The 24,980-nt window shown below is 45.5% G+C and overlaps 1 protein-coding gene across 1 annotated transcript in view; it reads left to right on the forward strand.

The window, feature by feature from the left end:
* The window catches only part of CPS1 (carbamoyl-phosphate synthase 1), a 93,014-nt gene that overhangs the window by 41,780 nt on the left and 26,254 nt on the right, over positions 1 to 24,980 (forward strand). Inside the window, exons 21-26 of the mRNA XM_086615536.1 lie at positions 1,447 to 1,623; positions 6,207 to 6,325; positions 15,298 to 15,439; positions 17,246 to 17,311; positions 17,884 to 17,947; positions 21,431 to 21,612. Coding sequence (XP_086471662.1) covers positions 1,447 to 1,623; positions 6,207 to 6,325; positions 15,298 to 15,439; positions 17,246 to 17,311; positions 17,884 to 17,947; positions 21,431 to 21,612 — 750 coding nt within the window. The remainder of the gene's footprint in view (positions 1 to 1,446; positions 1,624 to 6,206; positions 6,326 to 15,297; positions 15,440 to 17,245; positions 17,312 to 17,883; positions 17,948 to 21,430; positions 21,613 to 24,980) is intronic.

Here is a 24,980-nt window from a genome sequence, read left to right on the forward strand (position 1 = left end):
TGTTTTGTTCAATTATTTTGACAAGTGAGACCTTACTAATATCAATTCTACCTTGCTCAGACAACAAGCCTTCATCACAACTGGGAAGATTAATTAGATTTTGATTTTTCCAGTGGCAGTTTTGGCTTTTAATGGCAATGAGTTGTTTGGGGTTTTTTTCAGTGAGTTGATGCTTACTGATACTAACTCTCTCTGCTGGTGGGTTTTTGGACTGTTCTGTAGAGACGGGGTTCCTAAATACAGCTGCCTTGTGCACCACCAGCTGTAAACACTTCCTGGCCATACACATTTGCAGGAGGAGGTACAGAGTCCTTCCAGTGGTCATGTTTCACAAAAGAACAACTGCAGGAACCTTCTGTCCTTCTCAAAAGGCGGGATGCTGGGTAAAGGGAGGCAGGAGACGTAGGAAGAGTCAGTGCTCCAACTGTACAGGTCTGCGACTGCTGGGAGGGGAACTGAAACAGGGATGGAGAAGCTTAAGAGCAGCAGTTTGCAGCTGGTGGAGACACGCAGCAGAACGTTGGTCTCCAGGACCTGTGAGTAGGAGAGGGTGTCTTTGAAGCAAGAGCTTCTTGTCGCTGTGTCTCTATTAGTGTGGCACAGTCGTCGCCTGGGCCAGACCTGGAAGGCAGGATCGCAGCAGCTACTGCGTTTTTGTTAATGGAACAGTCTGGCCTGGCCTGGATTTTCCTGAGCTCTGTTGTGCTGGGCACCAGGCCCGGAGCTGTGAGAAAAGGGAAAACAATGTTATTTTTTTTCTTTGACATTTTTCAACATTGCGTTTGAGAAGATTTTTATGCTGTTAGGGTTTTGCTGCACTGGGAAATAAAAATGTAGAAATTTGAGAAGGAGCTCTGTTACCTCACAGATTTCTACAGAGAAAGGCTTGCTTTCTTATTAGATATGATGTCAAGATTGAAGGAGGGAAACCCCAGTGCTGCTATGCCAAGGAGGAGTAATCCTTTAAGAGAGCCCTCGCAGGGGAGAGTCGCTGTTAAATGTAATTTAAAGGAAAAGGAGCAGGTTTCTTCTGAACCTTAGAATTCCCACTGTGAGTTTCTATCTCTAACAGGTCGTTGAACAGAAATATCCTTCTGTATTACTACACCCATGCTGCTCCATAGTGCTTCCCTCCACTACAGTGCTCCAAAGCAGTTTACAGAGGAGAGCAGCACCTTCCTTTTTTTAATGGACAGGGAGAGGAAAGCAGTCACTTGTCCGAAACTCTCTGTTGATAATATTGGCAGCGTCAGGCCTAGAAGTGGGAGTCTCAAGGCTCAGCCAGCTGTGCCTGTCTTAAAGCCAGCAGGACTGTCTCAGGGACAGGTCTGAAGGCTGTAATCCGTCTGTCTGTCTGTCTGTGTGGTTTGAATTTGCACCCTGTTGTTCAGGGGATGGCTGGGCAGCAGCTCACCAGAGCTAACGTGGAAGCGCTCTCCGTTACAGGTCATGGCTATCGGACGCACTTTTGAAGAGAGCTTCCAAAAGGCCCTGAGAATGTGCCACCCATCTGTAGATGGCTTCACTTCACATCTACCCATGAACAAAGCCTGGCCAGCCACCGCAGATCTGCAGAAGGAGCTCTCTGAGCCATCCAGCACTCGGATATATGCAATAGCCAAGGTAACCAAAGACAGAAAGCCCTTGACCTGTATCCCTTGCGTTATAGCTACCAGATGGGGTCAACTGAGGTAGCAGATTCTTCACCCTCTTGCTTCCCTGTGTCAAGCACACTGGGACCACCTTGTGTGGAATCCTTGCTGTTGAAGGACAGATGTTCTCTGTCACATGTAATTTCCTATGCAGAACATAGTAGCTAGTGGGTGTATGACTTTAATTTTTCCTGCTGACAGCTGTATTTTCCTGCATCTTCTATCTTCAGGTAATGTGTTTGCCTTTTGGTACAATCTTTGCCAATGCTCATTGCATTCAGCAGCAGGTGCATGCCTGTGTCCTGGCACTTCAGGTTGTAGCTGAGTGTTGGTGGAGACTTGGATCACTTTCCTTTGCTTGTTCCTATAATATAATTGTTTGCTAAACATTGACTGACTAATGTTCAGCCCTGATTTACACTAGTGTGTCAGTCAAAGTTGTCTAGTTTTGCAGGTTGCCATTAATTTATAGGAAGGGAGGAAGGGAAAAATGAAGATCCTTTTGAGAACTGAAACAAAGGATGATAAAGAATGGCAAGCTGCAGTCTGTGAGAGCACTGTCTTTTTGCAATTGTTGCACTGGTATGGGCTTGAAACAAACAAACAAAAAAATTAAAAATCCATGTTAAATTTAGCGTACGGAAAATCCCTTGTTCTCTGAAATAGGCTCAGCTTCCCTTAGCACTCTTTTAACCCTCTGCTTTCACACCAGGCAAACCACTTCATCTTTCAAGGTGTCTGGGTAACGGGAGGTGTTACTGTAAGGGGACCTAGAGTGTGAAATTATTTCTTCCTTCAGCTCCATGGGGATTGCCTGTGTATGTCGCATGGTAATTGTGTGCCAACGTGTGTGCAATTTCACACTTTGGTTTTGCTGCAGCCAGCTTGTCCATCTGTCCATACCCTCTATGAAGAGGAGGAGCAGCTGTCTTTCGTACATCACACTTACCTGTTGGTTGTGTCTGGGATTTTTTGAGATTGCAAACCTTCCTGACAGGAAATCACAATTTTCTGTGCCCCTGACTTTGTGTGGTGGAGTCTTTAAGCTCTCTGTGCTCCTGTGGAGGTAGATCTCGTTACATCCTTCACATGAGTGTGGGGAGCTGAGGTTGTGCTGTTCCTCTTATAAATGGCCTTAATGAAAAGCACAAGATGTTCTATAAATGTGTGGCTTGTCCAGCTGTTGACTGTGGCTTTTCAAGCTGGGGAAATGTGTGTCTTCGTAAGTGTAGAACATCCTTCAGCAGCTGTGCTTGGTCTTTATTATAGCTTTTTCTTGTGACTGAGAGAAAAATCTTGCTTCTTGTCTCCCGGAGTGGCTCAGAGAGCTTTTATGAAAGGTTAATCTTAGCCTCGTGTTAACACAGGGGATCTGGGGAGATGAAGGTGAGTTTGGGTCCCACCGAACACTCTGGGTGTTCCCAGCTGGTGGCATTTTCACTGGGAGCTGTTGAAAAAAGCAAGATCAAAATCTTAATCCCTCCTTATAAAGAGCTGCCTCCGCCCGATGCAGTGCACTAATTCATCCCTGTTAATAACTGAGGCAAGCAGTATCAGTAAGAGGTACTTCTGGCAGCTGGGGCTGCCTGCCTGCAAATCCCTTTCCAGCTTGCTGACATTTAAAAGCCAACAGTTAGTCCCTGTTAGCCATCAGCTTTGTTTGGAACAGGATGGAGCTGCTTTATATGCTTTCTCCTCCCCCCTCCCCAGCCCCACTAATCAGCTCTCCAAGGCTTTTTACTTTTTCCTTCTCCTTGGTCTGTTGGGTGATGAAAACAGTAGCTGTTCAGGTGAAAGGGAAGGGAGTTCAAGCTGCCATTCGGAGCTATGGTGGTTGTGCTGGAACTCCCTGTTGTAATGTAAAAGAAGGCACTAGGGGAGAGGCTGAAATAGCTGAGACTTGTTTCTTGGCCAGGGTGGTGGAGTGCTGCAAGGATGTAACTGTCTGATGAGCAGGGCTGCTTAGGTTGTATCAGGTCTTTTCTGGGCCCTCTTAAGGTTGTATACAAGTGGCCTCAGAAGACTTATGCTGTGGATTTGGTCCATGCTCTGTTTCACACCGGGGCCCTGACCTCCTGGTTGTCCACATTACAGACATCTTAGTTTGCGCTTGTGGTACTGTCCACAGGCAGCTGAATACTTCCCTTGGTGAGGAGCAGGGATGGGACTGAAGGAACAAGGGGGCCAGCCGTAGAAGCAGCCTGGCAGCAGAGCTGCCCTCCATTGCTTGGCCTGGAGACCAGGCTTGCTCCCAGACTCGCGGTGTGAAGGCAGTCCTAGAAACCCCTTGGCTTCCCAGTGTGGAGCCAGTGTCTGCTGGATGGGACACACTTGAAGATGAGCAGGGCTCTAAAGTCACACTGTCCTGCTGTGGCTCCCTCCCTGTGTGCTTGGGCTGTACTCCTTCATGTAGGTTTGGATAGAGTAAAGCCCCGGGAGTGCTGTCCAGGGCCCCATATCAAATCCTACAGGGATTTCCTGCCTGGAAATCTGATTTGCAGCTGTAGCGTGGTGATTTGGGAAGAAGAACTCTCTGCAAACTTTTTCTTCTCTCCCAGTCTCCAGATTTATGCCACAGGGGTGAAGACGGTTTATTTTCTCTGCCCCTCCTCCAATTAAGGAGGAAAAGGTGTTTGTTTTTTCCAGTTTCCCTTGACAATCCCCAGGACTTTCAAATAAAGTGTCCTAAGCAGATGAAGTGTACATGGTCATGCTACCTGTGTGTATATGTGTGGCAAGGTTAGAGATCCTCAAAATGTGCAAGCCTGCATGTATTTTGTGAAAATAGATGGGCAGAAGAAAGACCTGCCCACATCCCAGTAATGTGGCAGTGTGACCTCAGCCTCCAAGCACTAAGGAATCGGGATGGGAGGGACCCCTTACCAGTTGCCTCGTGCAGCGTTGTACCCAGGAATGTGTGAGAAGCCCAGCCCTGCTGCTGCCAGTGTGCAGGGGCTGCTGTGATGGCCCCAGGCTTCTCTCTGCAGGCTTTTGGAGGAGCAGTGGCTGTTGGGTGCCAAGTGCTGGCCGAAGGTTCGGTGTGCAAGAGACTGGTTACTCTGAAGGAGCAAAATGTGCGTTACAGATTCTCACTGCTGCTTGTGAGCAAGCAGGACATTCAAGTCAGCAGCTTATTATCTCTCAGGACAAGAGAATAGTTGTGAGAGGGAGATCCAGGCAAGCTGCCTGGAAATCCTTGAGAAAAGGTGCAAGGTGGTGTCAGTGTTTCGCAGTGCCCGATGAGAGAGCTGCCACCCATCCCTTGCCTGTACAGGTGGTGCCTTCTTGGAGCACAGCATTGCATTCCACAGGTCCACACATTCCGTTCTTGGACCTGGGCATTTCCCTCAGCTGGCACAAAGTCTCCACACCCCAGGGCTGCAGCGTGTGGTGATGGTACAACGTTGTGTCCACAGCTTGATAACTCGGAGGAATAATGCTGAGGTGCAGTGGCCAAGCTCATTCTTGAATTAATGCTGGATTTTTCTTCGGTGGCATTGCTCTGGCTTTGTTCCAAGGATGCTGCCCTGCAAGAAAACAATTAAACATGGTAACAAATTAATGAGTCTGATTCAGCTCAGCAAAAATACCATGCTGGTAAGATCGTTATGGTTGATTATAGCTGTTTTATCTGGAGAGTTGTAACTGTACGCTACTGGTGAGACCCAAGAAACATAATTGAGAGAAGAGACAACTGTATCATTTTCGGGGGCTCTCTAGCATATTCCTCTGAGATTTTTTTTTTGTTTTGAATACTACAATGTCTTATAATCCATTGTTTTATGAATAATACTTCTGTGGGATTCCTTTTTACCTCATGGTTGCAAATAGTTGGATTAAAATAAATAACTAGAAATAGCCCCAGCAAGATAAGGCTGGGGAATTTGAATGATCTTGACGTTAACTTGAGACACAGTGAGAGAAGCTGGAGTTACGCTGTAGCTGCAAAGTGTCACCCAGGACTGGACTTTCCCTTGCTCCAGAGGTATTTCAAGGCCCCCTGCCTTGAGTCAGCCTTGTATTTCAAGGGTAAATCGAAAGTTGTGCTCCCAAGCAAAGAGCCCCTTCACAGATGAGAATCTGGGCCTTCCTGTTTAACACTTGCAACTAGGAGGTTGGCAGCGGGTCTGAGATTTAGGCAACTGGAGTGGTAAGAGGTGCAGACGGAGGAGCCGGCACTGCAGGCTGGATCTGCCGGCCTTTGGCTAGCGAACACACATGCTCCGCCGCTGCCAAGCCTTGCTGTATGGGTGTAAGTTTGGCTGCTGGCTCTGTAAAAAGCAAATTTCCTCTCTCTGGCTTAAACAGAAGCCAGCTTTTGGTACCAAAGCATGTGCAGAAGTGGCTGGTACCTCCCTACACTGCTTGAGGCACGTTTTCTGTTGCTGCAAGAGACAAGATCCTGGGCAGATAGACCTTTGGTTTGTCCAGCTTTGTCTGCACTACTTTGGATGTCTTTATGCCATGTAGTTGCTGCTACCTGTTTGCAGACTAAATCTGTGTTTGCGGAGCCTTTGTTAAAGGGGTTGTTTGCTGCTGTCCTCTTTTTGGCAGGCCTTGGATAATGAAGTCCCTGTGGATGTAATTCACAAACTCACAGCCATTGACAAGTGGTTCCTGTATAAGATGCGCAGCATTGTGAACATGGAGAAGATCCTGAAGGAAGTGAACAGGTAAGGAGAAACAACAGTCTTGTCCTCGACTGTAATGATCCTCCTGGGGATCCTTCTGCTGGGAAACCTGTGGTAAGTCCTGAGCACGGATGCAGTCAATGCCGAGAGGTTTAGTTCAGAGCTTGGAGTAAATAGTGTTGTCTTGAACCTCAGTTCACTGCCTCACCCAGACAGAGGAAATTCCTGAGAACGCTCTTTTTGGTAAAATAACTTCTTTGAGTGCTTAGGCATCTTGGCTGTTGTCAGGGATTATGGAAGTTGTGGTTTATTTTGGAAGATCCTCACTGTATCTCTGAGGCTAAGGCTGGGAATGTGGATGGCCTGCGAGGAGTAACACCAGGCTGCACTCCTGCACCTAGGACAGGGTTGGCCTTCAAACACAGGACTTGTCCTGACTTACTGCACCTGAGGATCAAATACGCTGCGGGTTTTTTCTGGCCTGGCCAATTGATTTTGAAGCTCTTCTGCCTTGCTGTGATCATGGGCTCTGTGTTGCTTTTGTGCTGCGCTTTCAAACATCTATAATTTCAGACATATTTAAATATAAATCTTCTTCTTTCTTCAAGAAAAAATGACTGTATAAAACTAAGCAGGAAAGATAGCAGTAAATTGAAGTGCTGGGATGTATTTCAGTTCCAGCCTCTTGGTGACTTGAGCTTTCCCATCATGTTTACGAGTTGGGAGAAAGAACCTTGCTGAGTTACTGGCGGTACTTGGGGCGGCTTTTCTGCTGGGTTCCCGTTGTTTTAACCGCCTTCCACCGCACGATGGCACTGGGAGCGCACCGGAGCCAGGATATCACTCAGATGCTCGTTAGTTCGTCTGCTGTGATTGCTGCTGCTCTGACCAGCTGCGCGGTTTTAATTGAGCAGCTCTTGCTCTCCCCTGCCCCCCGGAAAGAACTGGATCTGGAGCTAAACAAAAATAAATGTGGAGAGAGATGTCGAAGAGAAGGAGTAGCTTGATTATTTACAGAAATCTATTGTTTGGCAGCACAAGTTTTTGCCCTGTAACATCATGTCATGTTGCATTTGTCTCGAGTGCCTTAAATATATATATATGTGCAGCTCTTGAGGAAGGAAAGCAATGTATCCAGAATCAGTTTGATTTCCTCACTGTTGGATTGACACGCTCTGGAATGATGCACTTGGGACCCCAGAGGCTGGCCCCATCCTCAGCTGGTATAAATCCAGTGTCACTCCACAGAAACTGATCATGCCAAACTGTCCTACATTAGTGAGGTTGCCTTCTCTTTCTCTGCTGTGGGTGGCAGGTGATAACACTACGGGTAATGTGATCAGTAGCTGGTACCATCCCACGTAGTTTTTCATCCTTCTGGTGACTAGGCAGCAGACTACATAGTGGGCCTGCTACAGCAAGCCCTTTTGCAGCATCCAGCCTTGCCTTTGGATCAAATGCAAACAATGTTGTGTCGCTTGTAAGTGGATCCGTGCAACTCAACTCAGATTGCAGGTGGTATAAATTAACTTGGTCTCATTCACTTATCCGTGCAGATTTTCACTCCGACATCCTTACTCAAGCCTTCCCTAGGAAACTGTCTTACCTCACAACCTGCATTGGAAGGAGAGGATGGTGTGTCCAGCTGCATTGTGTTGAAGGCATGCTGGCACAAAGGCAAAGAGCCAGGGAAAAACACTTCTGACCTGAACTAAGAGACTAGTCCAGTGAGGCACATCAGGAAACACATCTCTGCAATAGCCGAGGGAAAGCTAATTGAGTGATGCAAATGAGACTTGGCACACGTGTGCGCTTCCTGCAGCCAGCTGTTTCCAGTCCCTGGCATGCCTGGCATGAGTTTTACCTGTGCTGCAGGATTATTTCCACTTGAAAAGAATGGGCTGTGACACCATCATTGTTTTAAATCTTTCTGTTGTTGAACTACAGTTACCAGCACCAGTAGTAGTTGCTGTTTTCCCAGGCACTGTCGCTGGTTACAGGCTTGCTCTCCGTTCAGTCAAATCTGTCCCTTCCTTTTGTTTCTTGATTGGTTCTAGGGTTCTTTGCAGCCAGGTTTTGGGTACAGCTGGAGTAACATCTCTGCCAAGAGTCTTGATTTGGGCCCTGCAAAGCTGTTGTAGAGACTGGTAACAAGGAGATGGTCTCTGTCAAGAGGAAATCTAGGGCTAGAATAAGTGGGTGTGACAGACAGATGGGGAAGGGGGATCAGAGGCAGGTGGAGGCCTTTGTGAGCAGTTCAGCAAGCAGCATTCACACTCTGGGTGCTGCCTTGCGTCAGAGGCGAGCTGAAGGCCTCACCAGTTGATGTAGGGAATCTGTTTCCATGCATGAATGGTTGTATGGGATAATGGTACGGGGAGGAAAAACCTTTCTGACCTATGAATGTTTGTCTGTTCTCAGTGGTGTGCAGGTAAGGCCAGCTGTCTGCAGAGACAGTAGAACTGGGAAGGGCACCTTCTGCCCCATTTCCGTTTGTCCCAGCCAGCTTCTTTCCAAAGAAGATTGGACCTGGTGCTGGTGAGACTGGATGGCTTTTGTCATGCTGCAGCAATGATCCCATTTGACTCTGCCTCTCGGCCCTCTAAGATGGAGGAAGAGTTGTTTCAGGTTGTGTGATTTGGCTGCAGGAAAGCGAATGGCCTGAGCTGAACTGGGAAAAGAAAGCCATTTTGGGAGTACTTGCAAGAATATGCAGTAATATCACACACATGTCAAACATGTGCCTCTGCTGTTTCTCCTGTGACCTACATATTTTTCATTTTAAGTGGAAACTTACATTGTGGTTTTTTGACTGACTGCCTTTATGCCTTCAGTAATGTAATCTTAACTATAAGGAGGAGAATGTGTCCTTGCTCTACGGGCAGTGAGTGAAAACACCTCCTGGCCTGTGGTTTGCTTGAAAGGGGTAGGTGCAGTTCTGAGCATTACTTTTCTCATTCCTAAAGAGACACAGGTTAATAGAAGGGAAAGCAGAAAAAAGTGGGAGGGTGCAGACCCACTTCAGCCCAGCATTTGTAGCCAGGTGCTCTGCTCAGTGGCCCATGGAAGAAGTTGTTTATTGTGAATTCCTGCCGAAGCTCATGTCCTTGGGTCTGTGAAAGGTGTGCTTTGAAAGCTGCTTGCTGGAAGCATGACTTGATTTCAAAACATGGCTGTGGTGGAGCAGCCACAGAAATGCAGGTGCTGGAATGAAAACCCAGCTCGAGCAGGTGACCTGGGAAGCTGTGCAGGGAGGGAAGATCAGAGAGGCCATCGATAACCTGTGCTCTTCCCCAGCAGTTGTTGCACACCCGCTCTTCCCAAAAGCAGTGTTTCTGCTGACTGGCGTGCTTTGGGGCAGGTCAGAGAGCGTAAGTCACAGCTTGGGTGGGCGTAAAGCAAAGCAAGTCCAGTGACACTAAATGAGGCTGCACTGATTTACTGTTTGAGGAGCTGTTGCTGACCTGTTGGTAGTACTTGCCTTTAACTAACTGGGAAGATTACTTTTGCCTTCTTTGTGAACTGTGGGGCAGGGAAGACTCAGGAACACATCAGGAATTCAGTACATGAGCAGAATATAATATAAACAGCGCTGTTGTTTGTGCTTCGTGTGGATCTGACATAAGATGCTTGTCTTTTAGAGCCATTGGTGATAATTTCACTGCTGTATTTTCTTTTGGAGCATCTGTACATTTGTAAAAATGCAATGTACATTTTTTCCTTCATGCAGAGGTTATACAGGCATCGCCCTTTAGAAGCCATTGGGGAATCTCTGTAAATAATATGTACAATACCAGCAGCAGAGGAGTCGTACCATGGCATCCCAGCAAAGACCTCGAAGCTCTCTTTTACCAGAGGTAGAAAATAGGCTTTGAGGAAGCAGCTATGGCTCGTTTCTTGGCTGTGTTTTTGTGTGAGCTGCTGCTTCAGCGCATCACTTAATCCGAGGTGTGAGTCATGTCGGTATTAGGGCACAGTGTGAGGTTCATGTTACTTAAATCAAGATGTCCACAATGAGATTTATTAGCCCAGGGACCTGAATGTTAAAGATGCAGAGTGACAGAGTGATAGTTGTTCAGTGACCGAGATTTGTTGGTTTAAGCTCCTGCTTCCCTAAACGCTCCTTTGACAGCTTTTTGTCAGTCATCTCATGAGCTTCTCAGGAGAGGAAAAACGGTGGCAATCTGTCTCCTTGAGAAGAGAAGCAGGCGAGAATTTATACACCGATCTCGTTATTTTAATTGTAGCATGTTCAAAATCTTGTAAAACATCAGGAGCAATCAAGGAAGCCACTAGGAGCCTTGAAGCAGAGCGGGACAATGAGGAAAACAGGAAGAATATGTCTTTGTGCATAATCCAGCCTGAAATCAAGTAGGCTTTTGGAACCCGCCAGGTCTACGACTACTGAGAAAGGAAGAGCTCTCTTAGGGCTGGGCATTAAGCATTTTGGTTGCAGTGCACCTTACTGTCGGTCCACTTTGCTTGCTGTAGAGAAGCCGTAGTCTGGGCTTAAATCCTGCCTCCCCAGATTTAGGAGGACCTGAGTTCAAGACTGGTGGGCTGAGCCAGAGTGTGCTCATCTTTGCAGCCCCTCAGTGTGTGTCCAAGCCACATGAACAGCTGCTGAGATAAAGCAGAGGTGACCTGCAGGGGTGAGCCTGTGGGCTTACAGGGAAGATGTTAACGGATGCAGTAGCGGTGTCCCAAATGCTTCCAGCTCAGGCTTTGGCCCTTGGTTCACAAAATATTCCTGATCCTTTTGATCAAGAACCACTCACATGCACCTAAGCCATATGTGGATGGACATAAACTTGACAACATACCTAAAATGAAGCAGAGCCTGATTTGGGAGGCAGGAAAAAGAGTGCTTCTTACCATGTCAAGCGGGGGCTTTCTGCCGCCGCGTGAATTTAGCGTTGCTCCTAAACTGGTGGATCAGATGAAAGCCAGTCAAGTGGAAGAGAGGGCCGTGCTGGAGCGAGCAGGCTCTCCTGGTAATTGCAATGCTGCCAGCGTTCCTCCTGTCACTTAATAGATTTCCCCAGGTCCTCTGTGCCAGGTGAAAATTTCCTCATTAAGGGGAATTTACTCCACGTCCTTTTATCGTTTATTATTGAAGGAGTGAGTGGTTGGTGTTCCAAAGATGACGGGGTAGAATTTTAAACAAAAAGCAACAACAAATCAACACTGGAAGCTGAAACGGAGGCACAAGCAAGGTTTGGGAAAGGCTTTTATTGTTTCTATACTGCAAAATGTGCAGGGGACATTAGCTTTCCAAGGAAGTGAACAGCCACTGAATGATTGTGGCAGTGTGCAAAAGTCTAATCGTCTGGTTTTGAAGCTCTAAAACTTATGTCTGTCATTTTGCAAAGGCGAATGTTAGGAAAAAGGAGCGTTTTTGGAGTCTAGAATCATGGCTACTAAATCTTCCCTTGTTTCGGAATTGATTATAAACCAACAAGGGAGTTTAATCTTTGGAAGACTTTTTGCTTTGTGTTTGTAAAGTAAGTGATGCTCCAGGGGAAAGTGGGAGGCAGTGATGTAGGACTCGGTCATGTGTTTGGGAATAGCCAGAACAGAGAATGTTTTTCTTCTTTTTTTAGTGCTGGATTTCTGGTGAGCTCTTGGAAGGGTTATTTGCACTCAAGCGTTCCAAGAGATCAGCCTGATTGTGCTTTTGCTGGCTTTAGTGTCTCCAGCAAGTCTAAAGGGCTGTCTTTAAGCAAAGGCAGTGGGAATGCTGGATCTTAAAAATCATCACCCCCTAACCTCCGCGTGTCTCAGTTTTGCTATCTGTAAGATAAGTATCACCCTACCATACTGTTTGCATGTTTCTTTATATTCTTTCCATGGAAGCTGAGAGATAAATGCTAAACATTACCCTTATTAGTAAAAGGAAATTATCCAGGTATGAAGACGTGTGTCCAGTGCATGAAGAGAGGCAGCCTGATTTCCATGCCAGTGCTGAGTGTTTGCAGCTCTCTGATCCCATTCCCTGTGAACGTGGTGGAGCAATTCTGCTGGCTTACTCTGCCTGCTCCTTCTTCTGGTTGTGCCTTCGGAGTCCTGGGAGCTGCGTTTTGGCAGTTTCTCATCTCCTGGCAGATTCTGGTTCCAAGAGCTTGGAAAGCAGCACTGCTGAGTGTTTGACTCTTTCCAGTTTTCTGTGACAATATCTTTCTTACTAGCCACACTGAGAGCTACATCTCTTTTCTTTACCATACATTGGAAGGAGCAGAGGAAAAAACATGCAGTTTCATTTCCCCTTTAGGTACTCAGCTTTTCTCTTGCATACTGGTTGTCCTATACAAAATTGGTTACTTTTTTGAATGGATTAGTAAGTGTCCTAACCTAATTTAAGCTGCTAGTCCAAGGCAAATGGATCACATTGCCAAATAATCACTGCTTCTCTTCTACCCACCCTGCTGGGGGGGGCTTTGGCGATGAATGATATTGTTATAATGAGATACAAAAACTGAATTGAAACAAGCTGCAAATGAAGGCAATTTTCTTTCTCTGTCAGTAATCAAATGACAGCCAGCTATGTGTGTTTCTGAGGCAGAAGGGAAGGAGAGCAAGGGAGTAAACTGCACTGAAACAAGCTCATTTTCTTGGGGTCATCAGGTCTGCTTGCTCATACTCAGGGAATGCTGAATCTGGGAGAGAAATCTAACGTGGCTGCGTTCTTAATAGCTGGCGACAGCTAGCATCTGTTTCGCAAGAGAATTGGCAGATTTTGCTTACTGTGCTTCCCCCTCTTGAGCACCCATCCATGCCTTCAGTGCTGGAATTCACAGTGTGTGCAAGAAGTCCTGCCTTGGAGCTGAGATCAGAAAGTAGAAAGGACTGAGCAGAAGCAGAGGAGTTTTGTGGTGGAGGCGTTAGTGCATGGGAACCGCAAGCTTTAACGTACTGCGGTGCTGCGAAGTGAGTCTTATTTTGGGAAGTCTTTCTGCACCCAGAAGTAAACCCAAAACCTGGGAAGCTCAGCCTGCTGGATCAGGCAGAACTGTTTCTGACACAGGAGGAGGATCAGGATCGCTGAAATAAGAAGGGTGATGTGGTGGAGGGTTGTGGAGAAGATCAAGGCTGTAGGTGAGACTCCTGCCTGGAGTCCCGTGAGGGCAGAGCAGGCTGGTTGTTAGTGCCAGGCTGGGACACAGCGAGCGCGGAGGAGTGTGGTAGTTAAGGTGAGCCTTCCCTTTCTGCAAATCCTCGCTAGCTGTCTGCTGTGCTATTGCAGGCAGGTGGAGCACTCTGTTCTTGCATTGCAGGGGAAGGAGAAGTGGCATTGGGGAATTCAAAGAGGAAAACCTTTCTACCCAGGGATCTGAATCCAAAAGTTTCTGGTCCCCAGTTCTGCTCTCAGAACAGCTGGTTTGACATTTCTGTGACTCTCACCTGTTTTACGCTAGCCTGGCTTCAGCGAGGGCAGCAGAGCTGCTCTGTGCCTAAGCCACAGTGGAAAATCCAATCCAATGACTCTCATGCTTCAGCTTCCTGACACATTCCAATAAAGCGGCCTTACCCTTCTCCTCCCACTCAAATAGCATAATACTGTTTATTTAAAAATACCATCAAGCAAAGGACATAACTCAAAAGCTCTGATTTAGGAAAATTGCTTGTTTGTTAATCATTTCCTTTTTCCTGGTTCAGAGCTTGCTTGCTCATAAAATATTGATTTATTGGGCAGGCAAGGATGCTCTTGGCAATGAAGATGAAAAGCCGACGTGCTGATAAAAATACATAGGCTTTTTTATGTTTTTGCAAAAGCTAAGGTTAGAAAAGGTAGCTTAGAAACAGAGACAGGCAGAGACTATAAAGGCTATAGGTGGAGTCAAAATAAAGTGGAACAAAGATAATGTGGGAGAGAAGAAAGTGGAGTGCATGAAGGGGGAATGGAGAAGATGAAAAAATCAAAAGCAAAATGGGCAAGAAACTGTTGAGCTGCAGAGATGGCCGAGGAAAGCAATGCATTTGAAACAAGCAGCAAAAGCTAGGGCTCCTGAAAAGCAAAACCAGGAGAACAAGAACGTATGGAAGTGTGGAGAGACCCTGATTGCAAATATGATATAAAAAAAGGTGCCCCTGCTTTATCTGTCTATCACTCTCTCCTCGTTTTCGTAGTGCAAGAAGCAGCACAAATGATACGGAAAAAAAGTGTAGTTGAGACTGTCAGAAGGAAAAATCTACCTTGCGTGTGAGCTTCTGAAGGTCGTTCCTACTATGTATCTCTGAAGGCAGATGCTTTTTCAAAAGGCTGGCCGTTTCTGGAGGTAGACAGAGCATCCTCAAAGACAGAAAGAAGGGCTCGTTTGGGACGAATTGTAGTGTACTGAGGCAAGTCGTCCCCCAGCTCAGCAGGGTCATGGGACAGTTGTGCCTCTGAACGGCTTGTCCCAGAGCTTCAGGAATTTCGTGCCTTTGTGTGGAGTTGGCAGCTGTGACAAGAGGCAGGAGATGCGAGTACATACATAATTATTGATCCAGCCCAGTCTGGTGAGGCCAATATTTTAAAATTTAGACTGGGAGGAGGAACGTAAGGGAGAGATTGAGTTAAGGTTTGGACATGGAGATGTGGGGATACTGAATCCAAGAGAGGAATCACTGCAAGTCCTCCGTGGAGGCTGTAATGGTAAATGACCGTACAGTTGTTGTGGATACAGTGACCTTGTACTGGCTGCATGGAGAATGCTGCCTGGGAGATGAAGGACCTCGTCATCAGTCACTCATTCTTACCTCAAAAATGCAAGGAAAGAAAGTGTTTCACTTCCTAGCACCAGCAGTCTGCCTGTAGACTTTCCCTTACAGGTGTTTGTGGGGAGCATCCAGTGCAAAAAAGGTCTTTTTTTGTATGAGGATTGTGTAGCTTGGCTGGGTCATCTTCCTGTTCTTGCCTTTATGTGCATGATCCTGTAGCAACTCCATGCAGTATGGAAGACACAAGCACTCATGTATCTTCTAAGAATTCCTGTAAAGCCTCATGCAGAGGTGTTTTTCTTATTTAATCCCAGTGAAAGCGTTCCAGAAGAGACACTGAGGAGAGCCAAACAGATCGGGTTCTCAGACAAGCAGATTGGGAAATGCCTGAGGCTGACCGAAGTCCGGTGCCGCCAGCTGAGACTGAGGAAGAACATAGTGCCCTGGGTGAAACAGGTATGTGAGAAACGTGGCTGTTCGTGGTGAGGGCTTCCATGACTGCAAGGAGCAGGAGACCTCCATGTCCTTAGAAACAGCTGAGGTAAGCAAAGTGGAACCCCTGACTCTGTTAACATCCATGGGAGTTTTGACACTGATAATAGAGGAGAATAAATTTCACCCACATAGCTGTTACTTCTGCACTGCAGGCACCAATGTAATGACATGAACATCCCTGAGGAGAGACTCAGAATACTCTTGTTCATATTCCGTGTGACTCAGGGGGAAAAGCAGCTATCTGGCTTCAGGAAAAGGCTGAGAATGCTGGCCCACCATGGAGTGACCATGAAAAGCCTACTATGTCTTTTCTCTTGTAGTAACTTTTTACAGGGTAATACTTTCTTCGAAGTGTGCTGCTGTTATGGGTTCATTTGCTATTCATTGTGATAGCACCAGCGTAATGAGTTCATCTAGTATTCATGGCAGTGTCAGGAGTGCTTGCTAGGTGTTCTGCTGTGGTCTTTAAGGTGTCTTGGTATTAAACTGCCACCAGCTGTATTTTTGTCCTTAAAGTGGGGGGGAACCAAACCAAACTACTGAATGTTTCTGAAAGAGCCCGTCTGTATCCTCAGGCCCAATTCCAGGTCCCAAACCTCCTTCTGTTCCCCAGCTGCTGTTTTCCTTCGGTGTCCTCACCTGGCCCCCAGAAACGTGCTTGGCCTTGCACTGTGTTCTTTCAGCTGCATATGGCACTGCAGCACTGGATTGATTTGAGTGCCAAGGTACTCTTAATAAGGTCATTCTACTTACACCTGCATTTGTGGCTCGAAAGCATTTGTTTCTCCTTGAGCCATGAAGTACAAGTTGCAGTGTGAGCAGCAGTAACGAGCAGCAGACACTTACATCGTGCTGATGACGTAAGGTCACGTTCTTCATTATTCGCAAGCGTTTGGACAGCCAGTGGGGATTCCTGAAAATACCTGGACAGATTTTTAAATGGTACAGCGTGTAAAAATTTGTGTCAAGACTGCTTTAATATTGTTCCCTGTTCAGTATTCTGTGTAGAAATGTTTCAGCTGTTCATTCAGGGAACTTCAGCAATTGCTGGTGACCTGGATGAACTAGTTACCACGTGTAACATGCAATAAGTAGTTGATGTAAATCGTTTGTGAGCAGCCCAGTAGGCAAATTATTCTTCTGGACTCTCTGCTGACTAATTACTCAAGAAACTGTTGAAAACTACATATAAGGAGTGGTCGAAAATCACTCTTGCTTTGTGTACCATTTAATTATCAAAGCACGAGTTATATTGTAACATAAATAAGTAGTGCTTGCACTGCTGGCTGCTGCTTGGCATAATCTCAAAGTGATATTGTGTGCACGCTTGTGTTCAGCATGGGAGTAAGATGGGGTCAAGAGTATAGAGTGAAGATCCCAGGTGGAACAGCTAAAGAAGACAGGAGACCTGGAGGAATGGAGATCTGTGTAATTAATGCTGCCAAACTAACTAGAGAATGAAAGTTCCCAGGTTGTGGAGCTGTTTTACCAAAGAGATGTGGAGCTAAAACTACAGCTTAGAAAGAGATGGTAGACTCTCCTGCTGGCTGAACTTGTAAGGTCTAAGGGGAAGGCCAGGCATGTGCTGTGTTGCCAGAATATAACGGTTCAGATCCCCTCCTTTTGAGGAAAGACATGATAGGAAAATAATAGGACAGAAATAGTAGTAGAAAAGGAAAGAGGGAAAAGAAAAACCCTGAAACAGCTGCATGTAAGAAAGATCTTGCACTGGGCAAGTCGCAATCCCTCCTCTTCTTCCCTGTACAGATCGACACACTGGCAGCAGAATACCCAGCGGTAACTAATTACCTCTACGTCACCTACAACGGGCAGGTAGGCACGTGCAGAAACAGCAGCCTCATTGCTGCCTGGTTTGATCTCTTTCCCCTATTCTGCATTCTTTCTGGAGATCTTGCAGATGTCTCAGTTATTACTATGTCCAATTATTTTGGATGCTGTTATCTATAATCTCCTTACAGCAGGCCTGGAACATTCTCTTGCTCAAATACTGATCCAGTGCATTTAGTGTTAATGCCCCTGTGTTGTTATGATCCTGTCCTGCATCACCTGTACTTGCATCCTCTGTCACAGGTCAGGTGCTGGGAATGCAGAACTCATGTTTCACTCGTCTCATCCTGGCATTCCCAGCTGAAACCAGGACAACAGCTCCTCAGGCAGCTGGAAGAGCCAAATCAGAGGTGCTGTGTCTCCGTTGGTTTGGGTGCAGCACCTCTGATTCCAGTAGAGTGGCACTTGATTTGCACTGCAGTAAACGAGATCAGACTTGAGTCCTGAGGGTCGGACTGTTGGATATGGGCTGAGAACCAGAAGCTGTTTATTCTGAAAGCACGGAGTTAGGTGCTGTGGAGTACAGATCCTAATGACTTTTGTCCCTCCTTTTTCAGGAACACGATGTAAAATTTGATGACTGTGGAGTGATGGTGTTGGGCTGTGGACCGTATCATATAGGTAAATCTTTCTTACAACTCCTCTGTTCTCCTCACACCCTCGAGCCTTCTTTGGATATTCTTGTGGTTCATTTGTTCCTCTTCTCATATGGTGACAAAACCCTCCAGAGCACGGTGCACAGGACATCAATTCCTAACACAAGGTTTGCCTTTTACACTTGCTTGGAGACTTCATTTCACACCCTGGAAAAAAAAGGAGGATTTTATTACTTTTCATTTGTCACTTAGTTGTGATTTCCACAAAGTTTTAGGGAATTTTTTAAATCTTACTTTTTGCACACGTTAAGGTGGTACCTTGTGTAGAAGTTTGTTGCTGCCACACCTGCCTCCTATGTTTGCTGCCAGCTCATGGCTATATTGTTATATACTGTGCGTTTTACTGGTGTAAGTATAGGTGACTATGAAAATATTTTGATATCTTCAACTGCTTTTGCATAAGCAATTCTCTGCATGCTGTTTTTCCAGCCCACTCAGATGATTATGCAGCATAAGAGCTTCCTCATAGCTATGAGTATTGGGTAGACAGACTGCTGAATTCTTTATATGATGACTTCCAGTTTTTATTTTCAGGGATCTTTCCAAATAGCTTGCAATTATTGACAAGAAAAAAAAGAATTGCTTGTTATTCAGAAATATTTTTACTCCGTATCTCACAAGTAGCGGTGACGGTTTCCGAAAGCTGAAGTTTAGAACCGCATCTCTTTGTTTTGCTTGGATGGACAGGTCACGTGCCACGCTCCTGTTGCTGTTTGTAGGATGTGTCTTTTTGAGCTCAGTTTCCAGGGTGGACATTGAGATGAGTGAAATCAGGAGGAACACTGCACGATTGTGCTTTTTTTTGTGTGTGAATGCCCCTGCCAGTCAACATACTGCGTAGCATGGTTGCAAAAAATGAACGTGGAAAGGGTGGCAGTGCTGTTTAATAGTTGGGTCGAATGTGTGTGAATGCACGTTGCACCCTTCACCTAAAGCTCCTCATTGCTTAGATTAGCCATGCAGGTCTGGTCTTGGTCTAACCAACGCTGCAGAACAGGGAAGACCAAGACAATCTTTGGAAGAGGTTGCAACTAAATAAAGTCTGCTAAAGGAAACCATTACTTGCACCTCTAAAAGATTCTTTTTTTCCTAGGTGCAATAGCCAAGTTGATTTTTTTTTTTCTTTTGTTATCCTTTGAAGGCAAGTAAGTAGTGTGCTTCTCCTCTATGCTTTCAGAACTGTAATCCTAATTCAGTGGGATCAACTTAGTGTTCCCTGTGGATTTACGTATACAGAACAGGAACAGGGCAGAAAAGGGCTAAATTATTTGAATGGAAGTTAAACACATGATGTCACTTTTTCTTTCTTTTGTAAAACAAGATTATTATTTCTTTTGTGAAAACTGAGTTTTAGGTTAAAAAATACAACCTGACGAATTTTAATTGAAAATATTTTGAAATATATTACAGGAAAATCTTGCATATATTGACACTTTTGCAAAGAAAATTATTTAGAGGAAGTGTGAGGTTGTTTCAAAAGTCATGCTATATTCTGTATTTAAAAAAATATTATCCAGATTGAAGTGTCTTTTTTTTTTTTGAAGTTTTCTTGTTAGCTAGTACACCAAACAGAAACATGATGTGAATTGGTACAGCTGCACACCCTTGAGCTCCAGAGCTTGCTTTGACACCCCTCTCACGCACATGCAAAGGCCTCTGGCTCCCTGAGAGCCCGAGCTGCGGCGTGACCTGTGCTCCGTGGGAGTATTGCTCAGATGTTCAAGGCGACTTGCTCTTCACTTGCTGCCAGGAAAGTTATCTCCTGTCCTGGGAGGGAGTGGTTTTTGTGTGAAAGTCAGCCCTGAAAGCAGTATAAATGAGCTATACCACCAACTGCACGGACCAACAGAGTGCTCCGTAAATTTTAAGGTGTGCACGTAGATTTACCATGATTGAAACCTGAAAGTGAGTTCACAACCATGCCTGTATATGCAGTAATTATCTGCAGAGGAGCAGTGTCTGGTCATGTTGCAACAGTCTTTGCTAGCATTAGTCATTATTTGCTGTCTTCCCTTTTCCCGCTGTTCGGACATGACCATTACTGGATGTGTCAGGAATACACTTGGAAGTGTTCAGATGTTTTCCCAGGTTGTGTCTGAAGCAGTCACATGGGGACTCCAGCTGACCATTGTGTCCCAAAGTTGAGGTTTCTTATTTGTGTAAGAATACCTAATAATGGAAGGGAAATACAAAAAGTGAATAAACATCTGGTGACCTTTCTGGGAAACATCAATTTCAGATTTGATTTCCTTCTCTTTTTTGTGGAATTTTAGGTGAGACCTAGACATGTTCTGAGGTTCCTGTTTGACAGAAGTAGGGAAATAAATTGTGTGCCCATCAGTGAGTGACCTGTGGCAGCCATCTGTTTGTGACTAGGTGATGAAGGCAGCAATTAAGCACAGCCTGAATTTCCAATGTATCTTGTCACACAGTTATATATAAAAATAATGATATCAGTGGTTAACGATCATGTAATGGTCGTGAACACATCATGATGAGGCCAAGGTTTTCCTGTAGTCTGTAAGCATAACCATTTAATGATAGTTTTTTAATAGGCATCATTCTCTGTTTATGGTACCCCCCTTAGATATTTGAGCATAGGAATTTATGGCACAGTAGCTGTTAGTCTAAGTCTGGACTCCAGTGTTGCCTGAAGCCTGCAGTGTTGCCAAAGTCCCAAGTCTTGCAGCTTGCTCGAGACGAAGCACCAAGTTGTGGTGCTCACCCGAGCACCAGGTGACTCCCTCTGTGCCTCTTTCCTTTAGGGGTGGCCCCAGTGCTTACTCAGGGCTCAAGGCAGTAGGATGTTCTTACCCCACAGTGTTGCCATAGTCACTGTGGCCTTTAAACCAAGATGAAAGGATCAAAGAGTGGCTCTAAAAGCGATGTTCTCCTGATTTGCCTGATCTAGAGTCAGCACATAGGAAGGTCAAACCCACTGAGTTGGAATTTTTCTGTTGTTGGGTTAGCCATGCTCTGTTCTTCTGGAAGTCAAAAACCACTTCAGTCTTCTGGTTTTTAAAGCACGTCTGTTCAAATGCTTCGTGTTTCCTGGAGTAAACTGCTCTGCCTTATAACAACGAGTATTCAGTTTCGTCACCTCTAAGCTTCTGCCTCTGGAGTTTATCTCAAAGCATGTTGGTTGGGAGGGAGCAGTAGCTGGATGGGCAGCAAGAGCAGACATGTTTATGAGAGCAGGATGACAGACGTGTTCCAGAGGCCTGTCGCTCCCGAGCAGCTGAGCCAACTTACCTGTTGTGCCTGGAGGCTCGTGTTTGTGGATCATTAGTTTCCACGGACGGACAATTAGATTTCTTGCTCTGAGCTGACAGGAGGCAATGCTGGTTTTTTTTCTTCTTCTTTTTTAAGCTCAAGTGCTGAGAACGCCTGTTTATGTTTTCTTCTCTGCATCTTTCCTTTCCTTGCCCACTTTTCTGTCTCCTGGCAGGCAGCAGCGTGGAGTTTGATTGGTGTGCTGTCTCCAGTATCCGCACGCTGCGTCAGCTTGGCAACAAGACCGTCGTCGTGAATTGCAACCCGGAGACAGTGAGCACAGATTTTGATGAGTGTGACAGACTGTACTTTGAGGAGCTGTCATTGGAAAGGATCCTGGACATCTACCAATATGAGGTAAAGAAAAGCAGAAGCACAATAAAAAGCCACGAAGCGAACCAAACTTCTCAAAATTCATGTCACTAGCTTGCTTTGGCGGAGCAGCTGGGGGCCAGGGGGGAGAGCTTGCTAGCAAAAGCTGTTTGCTTTGGCTCCCAATGTTGCATTTTACACATCGTTGATGTTCCTAGCAGACTGCTCAATAACGAATGCCAAATAAATATGAAATTATTTTGCAAGATGCCATATTGTGCAATATTTACAAGCAGATTTAATTTGCTGCACAGTCATTTATTGCACAAATTGCTGTGCCCTTGCGGAGCTGAGCTTTAGCACTTAAGCATATCCTTGGCTTTAAGCACAAGTACTCCCCATGAAGCAGTAGAAGATGAACGTGTGCTCAGGAGCTTGCAGTCTTGGCCTTGCAATGCAGTGGCAGTGTGGTGGGCGTGCTCCAGCGTGCAGGCAGGTCAGGAAGAGGCACTGGAATTGCCATCCAACTAAAACATGTTCCAGCTCCTGACCCAGACATTGCACTTGCCTGTTATTTTCAAATGTTCAGCAGTGCTGATACTAAGAAATGGAGACAGGTTTGGTAATGGGAGGATATATAATTTAACTGTTGTTCCCAATATGGAAAATGTTGATTTCTAACTGGCAACACACTCATCTTGGATTTGTGGCTGAGGCTTTCAAAGGTGCTTACAGGAACTTGAAATTCAGTGTGAGTTGCTGAAATTCCGTTCACGTAACTTGCTGAAGCAACTTTGCAGAACCCAGGTCACGTTAAACTTTATGATTTTTCTTGGCTCTTTTTTCCAGTATATGATGATTTCAGCTCATCTGCCTTGTGAATGAATTTGGTGCAAGTTTATAAAATGGTTTTATAACCTGGCTACGTTTTGACCATTCCCAAATTTGGAACCAAGCAAAAGCACATCAGAACTCAAGTCCCAGTCTCTAGGCTCTGTTCGTAAACCATTTGCAAAATACTGTCTAGGGCCATTTTTAGATTGCATGTTCATACTTCCCTATTCATACATGTTGTTTTACCTCCTCTTCAAATTTTCATAAAAACAGAGGCTGTTACTGGAAAGCAGAGATTTAGGATAGGCCAAAAGACTCTGGTGGCTCTCTGGAGTCTTAAAGGCTGATTTTTTTTTTTTTTTGAATGCTTTGGGATTTTCCATGAGGCTTAGCTCTGTAAGCATTGAACTCTTGTTTACTTAAGCAAAACTACACTTCTGAACTTGGGGCGTGGAGGAGACTGGTGTAACAGTTTGTCAGACAAATAACACTGATGAAACACAGCATCTAATTACTGCAGGATCAAAGAGAAGGTAGAGGTAGGTGATGAGGGAGCAAGTACTCATTTAAACATATAGTGCTGGTAATTAGCAATCGGGTGAGAAAAATATGTGAAAAGAATAATGCATGCATATTGAAACTTGCATTATCCTGCTTGTCACAGCAGAGCTTGGTGAGGTCGATGGGAGGTGTTGCAGATCTCAAGGTCTCATAGCAGCATCCTGTGGGTACCCAGAGCTGAAGGGGAAGAACCCTCTGTTGGCAATTTCCCCAGCTCAGCCAGCCGTGCTCATCAGCTGGGCTGTGCTCATGCTTCTGGGTGTGTTTTCGGCCTGTCCTGCTGGTGAAGTAAACCAAAAAGTGATGGTGAGAGGAGAGAGGGCAGGGAGGAGGCAGAAGGAGCTGAGGTGGTAAGAATAAAGAGGGGGAGAAGAGAGATGCTGGGAGTTTGCAGAGGATTCTGCTACTCTGACTTGGGTGTGAAAACCACCAATTTGATGTTTGCTCTGGAGGTATTAAAGCCACCAGGGTCTGAGCCTAAACATCCAGAGTTAGAGTTGTGTTGTCCATAAATCCTGAGATGAATAATAAATACTCAGCTGTTTTAGAACGCTTTTCTTAAGCAGTGGCAAAAGGTAACGGTAACATTAAGCCTAATTTGCAATTAAGGAAAGTGAGTCTGAGGAGTAGAGAGCCTGCACAGTCGTGCACAAGGACGTAGGCAGACCTGGGGACAGACTCCAGACCTCCGGCAGTCTAAAATATATTATTTGCTGTATGCCATTTTTTAAAACACGAGTGAGCCAAATGCTAATATCCTGTTAACAGTAGACTTCCTCAGGCAAACGCAGTTGGAAGTCAGTCCTTAAGGAAACGATCGAGTTAAAAATTCAGGATGTGATTCTGAGATCCCTCACCTACCCCTTCAGATAACCATCTCTCCCAGCTTCATATGCAAAGCGTGAATAACGCCATGGTTTCAGACCGATCTTTGAAACTCTCCTGCTCATTAGCCTCCTCTAGTGTTCCAACGTGCAACGAACAGTGGCCAACACTGGAAAGTCCCGGATCATTGGCAAACCGGAGGAAAAACCATCAGCAAACAGTGGACACAACCCTTTACCCCCAGTAGAGATGACACATCAAGTCCCTAAACGATGTTAAGCTCAGCAGCAGACCTTGGCCAAGGATTAAGCTCAAATAAATAGGTGCACTGACCTGTCGCAGTTTTTCTGATTGGACACATCAGGCCACGTTGAGGAACGGGGCTACCAGTGAGACTGAGGGGGCTGCAACTTGCCTACCAAGAGCTCTGAGCTTCACACAGTCCTGTCCCAGGGACGTCCTCAGCTGTCCCTCCTCTTCCTCTCCCTCTCCCTCTCCAGTTGGCATTCACAGCTGCTCTGACTCACCAGAGACAGCTCTGCACAACAGAGCCGTGCTTTGGAGGGAAGCTTCATTTACTGCCAAGGTGCAAAGTTAGGTGGTACTCTATGAGGACAATAATTTAAAAGAAAAAAAAAAAATCCTTTCCTTCAGATTTATTCTCTTTTTGTTTCCAGAGATGATGTTCCCTTTTTATTTTAATCTCTCTCTGCTTGAGGGCCTCTTCTGATTCTTTTTCAGTTTCTAGGATCATTCTGAAACAATTCATAAAACTAAAGGAGGCTCTTAGGTACAATTTTAACGGTCTAATTTGTTTTCAAACTCAGGGAAAAAGATAACCCAACTCTATTACTAATGACATAAAAGCAAGGTAGGAATAAAAAGTGTGATTTTTGTTATAAAGGGGAAAATAATTCTCTCTAGGCATCTTTCACCTGATTATGTGTAGTGTGTATTTTAAAGATATCTGGTGGCCAGGATGTTGTTCATTTTCCTTATAATTAAAATATGGCTGATGACAGAGTGATATGCAGTGGAGTCCGTTTCTGTCTGCCCACATTCCTCAGTGGAGCAGTCCTGTTCCCTAGCAGGGCAGCAGGCTTTGGGTGAGAAGCAGGCTTTGGGAAATAACAGCAGAATTTTAAAGGAAGAAGTCAGCAGCAGCTGGTTCTGGATTTGTGGTTCTTTTTGAG

Source organism: Tauraco erythrolophus, chromosome 8, assembly GCF_009769465.1.
Source record: "Tauraco erythrolophus isolate bTauEry1 chromosome 8, bTauEry1.pri, whole genome shotgun sequence".
NCBI classification, from domain to species: Eukaryota; Metazoa; Chordata; class Aves; order Musophagiformes; family Musophagidae; genus Tauraco; species Tauraco erythrolophus.